The sequence below is a fragment of the Mandrillus leucophaeus genome, unplaced genomic scaffold, assembly GCF_000951045.1.
Source record: "Mandrillus leucophaeus isolate KB7577 unplaced genomic scaffold, Mleu.le_1.0 Scaffold435, whole genome shotgun sequence".
Lineage (NCBI taxonomy): Eukaryota > Metazoa > Chordata > Mammalia > Primates > Cercopithecidae > Mandrillus > Mandrillus leucophaeus.
In genome coordinates this window covers 46,947-52,669 of record NW_012104643.1, presented here as the reverse complement: position 1 = coordinate 52,669, position 5,723 = coordinate 46,947, and the positions used below count along the sequence as shown (strand labels likewise).

Below are 5,723 nucleotides of genomic sequence, written 5' to 3'. Positions count from 1 at the left end.
GCAACTCCAGCCCCTGCCCCTCGGCCACGCCCAACTCTAGCAGGAGAGGCCTCTGACAGGCCTGCCGGTGACCAGTCCCCCCACCTCCGTGCCCGAGGGGAAGCCTGGCCCTAAGGAAGGGCTGGGGAGCGGGACCCTCCCTCCCCAGGCCAAACCCAGTTGTGGGCCTAAACTGTTCCAGCCTCTGCTGCCTTCCTGGCGGGTTCCAGTCCCCCACTCCCCTCCACCAAGAGGGTCCTCCCCAGGGCCAGGCACTCCTTCCACCCCCCAACACACCCGCCCAGATGGTCTGTGCTCCGTGACCACATATGTGGGCAGGTGGTGGCCCCAGCACAGGCGAGCTTGGCAGTGGGAGCTACACTAAGTGGGGACGGGGCTGGGGTGAGAGAGTTCAGCTGCCCTGGGAGGTCTGGCTGCTGCATCTGGTGCTGGCTTTGGGCCAGGATGTCCCTGGGCTCGAGGGCTCAGGCCCGAGGCCACCTCCAGGGCTCTCAGGACAGGCACTGCAGCTACCCCATCATCCAGGCCAGGCCCCCAGCTGCCCAGGGCTCGGAGCCGACGCCCCCTGGACTGCAGGTCTGTCGACCACCGTGGGGAGCTGCTGCCAGAATCTCGTGGCCTTGGGTGCTTGGGAGGGGAAGGGACCAGGTGCTGGCTCGAGGTCCTGGAGGGCTCTAGAAAGCAAGCAGAGTGACAGCACATCAGAAAGGCTGTCAGGGAAGGGAGTCACCCAGTGGGGAGGCCACAGCCCACCCATGGCCCTGCAGCCCCGAGGCAGTGGTCCAGGCTGGGGGTCCACAGGCGGCAGCACCCCTGCACCCCACTTTCTGTATTCCCAGCCCTGTGACCCCTGACTCGCTTGGGCAGGCCCACCTCTGGGACAGACAAGGAGGCCACAAGGCCTGGCTCTGACCCTGGGTCATCTGTGTCCTGTCCCTGACAAGGAGACCACAAGGCCTGGCTCTGACCCTGGGTCATCTGTGTCCTGTCCCTGACAAGGAGACCACAAAGCCTGGCTCTGACCCTGGGTCATCTGTGTCCTGACCCTGAGAGTCTGCTCACTGGCTGACTGCCTCGGGCCAGTTCCCAGGCCTCTGGTCCCCCAGCACCCGCCTCCACTGGAGCCCTAGCATGCCTTTGTCCTGACCCTTCCTCGAGGCCACTGCAGCTCCCCCTCCTCCTGACTGTCCTGCCTGCCCTCCCTCCACCCCTGCAGCTCCTGGCCACTAAGTAACCAGCTATTGACCCCTCTGCCCCTCCACAGACACCCCCCACCATATGGAAGGGCAGAGGCTTGGCCTGCTCTGTTCCCTGCCCATCCCAGCCCCCTTGACCAGGCTCCTGCACAGAGGAGGGTCAGCTGCCCACTGCGGGGTCGCCCCTGCTCACAGTGCTCCCCGCCCAGCCTGCCTGCCCGCTGAGGGAGGGTCCTCTCTGCCTTGCAGCTGTGGTCACACTGAAGCGGGTGTCCTTCGGAAAGGGCACTGCATGGCTTAATTCTGTGTCCCCGAGTACACGTGCCATCTTTGGGGTGAAGCAGCAGCACCCTCCCTGCCTTGGTCTTCTGGTGGGCACATGCCTGTGCCCCGGAAAACTGCCCCTGGCCATGGTACCCTGGGGTGGCTCCTTCTTTCTGCCCAGTCCCCTCTGGACTCTGTTCATATCCCCTTTTGTGGAACCCCTCTTTCGTCCAGCCCGGGTGTCCCACAAGGTCACAGGGCTTGGACCATGGCTTGGGAGAGGGAGAACTTGGGTTGGGACTCCCACAGTCATGAGCCCCCCACCCCCAGAAGGGGGCCCCCCTGTCACAGTCCCTCTCAGAGCCCGGCTGAGGAAGTAGGGCCAGGCTGACATGTCCAATCTGGGGAAGGGCCCCCTGCAGAGGTGGGGTGTTGGGTCACTCCCAGGCACTGGGGAGCGGGCGGGCAGGCTCAGTACCTGAGGCCAGGCTCGGGGGGCTGGGGGGAGTCTTGGGTTCTGCCTGGTGCACTTGCTCTTCAGGGACCCTCCGTGGGCCCCAGGGGGCTACAGCCCCTTCCTGTTGGGACTCCGGGTGCCTATAGGGGAGGGGGCTAGGGTGGGGAGAGGAGGAGGAGCTCCAGCCCTGTCCCTTCTTGGAGTTGATCCCAAGTACGTGTGAGGCTCAGGGATGATCCATGAGCCTTGCGACCAGTGATGACTCAGCCAAGGTAGATCACCCCAGCCCTGATCCCCCCATGGGACAGGACACACACAGTGGTAGAGCTGGGGGGACACCCACCGCACACCAAGTTCCCTCCAGGCCCTAAGCCCAGCCAAGGCCAGGAAGTCAGAGCTGTCTGCAGGGTCAGGCTCTGGGGAGGAAGTGCTGGCGGCCAGATCTCCTGGCCTGTGCTGGGGCAGCTGCTCCGTGGGCTCCCTGGCCTGGGGAGGAAAAGGGACTGCTCTGGGGATTCTGGCCCTGGAATGGCGGCAGGGCGGGGCACTGTCAGGGCCAGAACCCTGGACACTGGTTCCCCTGGGGGGCTGGTTCCTGTGGGGTGTACCTGGCACTGGTGCCTACGCTCCCGCAGGCCCTTGGTGGGGTTCCCACACAGGACTTGGCCAGCACCTGCAAGAGACAGCACGGCTGGGCCTGGTTCGGGGCCGAGGGGCTGCAGGGTCAGCTGTGGGGCAAGTAGTTACCATGGGTGAGGCTGCTGGTGTTATCTTCTGGGGCCAGGTCCTCAGAAAGCAGGCCTTCAGGCAGGGGGCCCCCATGGACCAGCAGGGAGAAGGGCCAGGGCCTGGAGGCCCGGGGCTGCGTCTCAGGCAGGTACAGCTCGGGGTCGAGTCTCCGGATGGGGGCTCCACGGGGACAGTCTGCCCGAGGTTCAGAAGCAGAGGTCACCAAGGCTCAGGCCAGCTGGTCAGCCCGGGAGCGCCCCCCAGACTCTGTCCACAGACCAGGGGGCCCGATTCCCACACTGCATGGCCTGAGGCTGGCCTCTGACGCTGCAGCCTTCTAGAGAGGCCCTCATCTTCAGACCCTTCTCTCCCTCTGCGGGCTGCTCAGAGACAGTGTCCTGGCCTGGGCCGGGGTGTGCCTAGCTCTGGGGACCAGGGGTCAAGGCTGGGGAAGGACATGAGATGTGGCTGTCCGTCTCTGAGAGGCCTGGGGTGGGGGCCTCTTCCTGGGGGGAGCTGGGGCTCAGCAGCGGGTCCTCCGGGCGCAGCTGTCGTACCCAGCCAGGGGAGGCCATTGCCCTTCTTGATGGCCTCCTTCACCGAAAGCCAGTCTTGGCTCAGCCTCAGGGGGGCCGGTGGGCCTGTGTGTGCAGCCGGCACTTCGTCCAGGACCTGCAGCTGGGGAATGAGCTTCCTCACCTCTGCCCTGTAGTTGTAGCCCCTGGGCACCTGCAGGGGGAGGGCGAGGGAGCACAGGTCTGGGTCCAGTGGTTCCTCAGGCCGGCTCTTTCCCTGGCTCCCTTTCCCAGACCCACCATGGGGCAGGGCAGGGGCCCTGAGGTGGTGATGCTGCCCTACCCTGCTGAGGTGGGCTTGGGTCACTCTCAGACCCCAGGGACTTCAGGGACTGGGCTCTCACCCGCTCAGGATACAGGACCCCACTCTCCAGACCCAAGGCCGCGTCCAGGGATGCCCTCTGGCCCATGGAGCTGCCCTCAGCTCAGGGCTCTGGCCCACAGAGCAGCAGCCACTGGGCAGTGGTAGATATTGACCCCAGCATGTGGCAGCACCAAGCAGCAGCTAATGAGGCTAGCACTATGAGCTCAGGGCAAACGTGGCCTGTGCTGGGTTAGCTACCCCGGGGCCTGCACGCACAGGTGTGCCAGCTCTGAGCAGGGCATACACAGCTCCGAGATACTGCACAGGGTGGTCTGTGAGGCCTGTGGGGCTGGAGGTGGCTCTGGACAGGGCGTACACAGGTGTGTGTGCACAGCTGTGTACACGTGATTCTTTGTGTTTCCACGTGGCTTATGTGTGGACGTCACAGTGCATGCGTGGGTTAAGGAACATCGCGTGTGGGCAGGTGACCCTATGGGATCTGGCAGAGCTGGCCCAGGAAGATGTCCTGGAAGCCGTCAGACTTCCGGTGACAGAGGAGATGAACTCAGGGTGAGCAGGCCACAGAGTGCGGGTGGGCACAGAAGTCCCTGGCCAGAGCGGAGGCCCCGGGGCTGGAGCCACAGGGAGCCTCCCCTGGCCATGCACATGCCGGTCGGGTGCCCGGGACACGCACCTTGTTGGTGGGGCCGGGGGCCGGCTGTAGGCACACCAGGTTGCCCTCCAGGGTAAGCGTGGTCAGGCGTGGGCACAGCTGCAAGTAGCGTACCTGCCCCAGGTCCTCCACGCTGTTGCCCTCCAGGTCCAGCACCTCCAATTGCTCCAGCAGGCACAGTGGGCTCAGGTCCGAGATGTTGTTGTAGGAGGCGTAGAGTTCCTGGACAGCGCGGGGCTCTGAGCCAGGGCCCAGCCCAGCCCTCCCCAGCCCAGGGTGCCCAGACTCACCTTAAGTGCTGGCAAAGAGGCAATGCCATCCAGGTCAGTGAGGCCACAGCGAGCCAGCCATAGCACCCGCAGGTGGCCCAGAGACGTGCCCAGGTCCCTGCAGAAGGCAGGGTTTGGTGGGTGACACGGTGCCTAGCCCTCTGCCCAGCCACCACCTGCCTTTGGCTGCCTCCAGGGGTGGGCGCAGGTGTGACCGCCTGTGGTGGCCTCTAGGCTGAGCAAGGGGCTCTCTGCCTTGGCCTCCTGGCTCTGGTGTGGGTACAATGTCCCCCACTTTCTCCAAGCCCCGGAACCTGGCCTGCGAAGCTGCTCTCACGGCGGGTGGCTCAGCTTCTTCTATGGCAGGCTGCAGGCATCACACTTCTCTAATTGTTCCCTCAATAGTGTTTGGGGCACTCGAATTCGGAGTAAGGGTCTGGAATGCTGCCTGGGAGCCTGAGCCCCTGGACACTGATGGCTGACCCCGTGCTGAACTGGCAGGTTTGGTGGGGACCAGCTGCTGGAGGTGGCAGTGGGTCAGGGCGGCTTGACGTGTGCAGGGACACATTGCTTCCTGCCAGGCCCACCCTGTCCCCACTGTAGCCACACTGACTACACCATGCGCTGTCCCCAGGGACCCTGCACCTGCCCCTCTCGGCTAGGAGGCCGTCCCTTCAACGCCGCCATGCCGTCTCCACACCTCTCCTTAGGAAAGGGCCACCTGAGCTCTCAGGCTTTCCCCGAGCAGTCACAGATTCCTCCAGGGTTGGGTGACTTCTTCGGAAATCTTTCTCTCCAGCTCACAGCACCCGTAGGCTGCGTCTCACCTGGGCTTCATTCCGCCCATTGCGTTTTCAGCTTCCTTCTGTGGCCCCCCCAGGTGCATTCCCGGTGGTCTGTCCTTCGGCGCTGCGGAGTCAGTGTCTGTCCTCAGCCTACTGCCTTCAACGGCTTTTCCACTCAGCTCTTAATTGGCTGGGATTTGTGTCTAGCGATTTCTTCAAGAGCGGCTAATGGAAACCCCTTGATCTCTGACTCACTCACAGATGTCTGCTGGCTGTGCGCTTATGCAGCCATTAGGCTGGGTGTCGGATTCTCAGTTCACGCGGCTTCCCAGGAGACTGTGAAAGCTTTTGTTCCGGTGTCCACTGTGGTGACAGCTGAGGAGCACTTTGCTTTTTCTGACCTTAAAAAAACCACTTGAGGCTGGGTGCGGTGGCTCACGCCTGTAGTCCCAGCACTTCGGGAGGCTGAGG

At 64.1% G+C, this 5,723-nt stretch overlaps 1 protein-coding gene across 2 annotated transcripts in view; it reads right to left on the bottom strand.

Annotated features, from left to right (window-relative positions):
- Positions 1–5,723, bottom strand: part of LRRC56 (leucine rich repeat containing 56) — a 22,312-nt gene continuing 16,589 nt past the window's right edge. Inside the window, exons 5-12 of one of the 2 annotated variants that reach the window (XM_011993814.1) lie at positions 4,489–4,585; positions 4,220–4,420; positions 3,204–3,375; positions 2,665–2,841; positions 2,526–2,590; positions 2,261–2,403; positions 1,939–2,072; positions 1–674 (exon numbers count right to left, since the gene is read on the bottom strand). In XM_011993814.1, coding sequence (XP_011849204.1) covers positions 361–674; positions 1,939–2,072; positions 2,261–2,403; positions 2,526–2,590; positions 2,665–2,841; positions 3,204–3,375; positions 4,220–4,420; positions 4,489–4,585 — 1,303 coding nt within the window. In that variant the 3' untranslated portion in view covers positions 1–360. The remainder of the gene's footprint in view (positions 675–1,938; positions 2,073–2,260; positions 2,404–2,525; positions 2,591–2,664; positions 2,842–3,203; positions 3,376–4,219; positions 4,421–4,488; positions 4,586–5,723) is intronic. The other variant, XM_011993815.1, reaches the window with a different exon arrangement.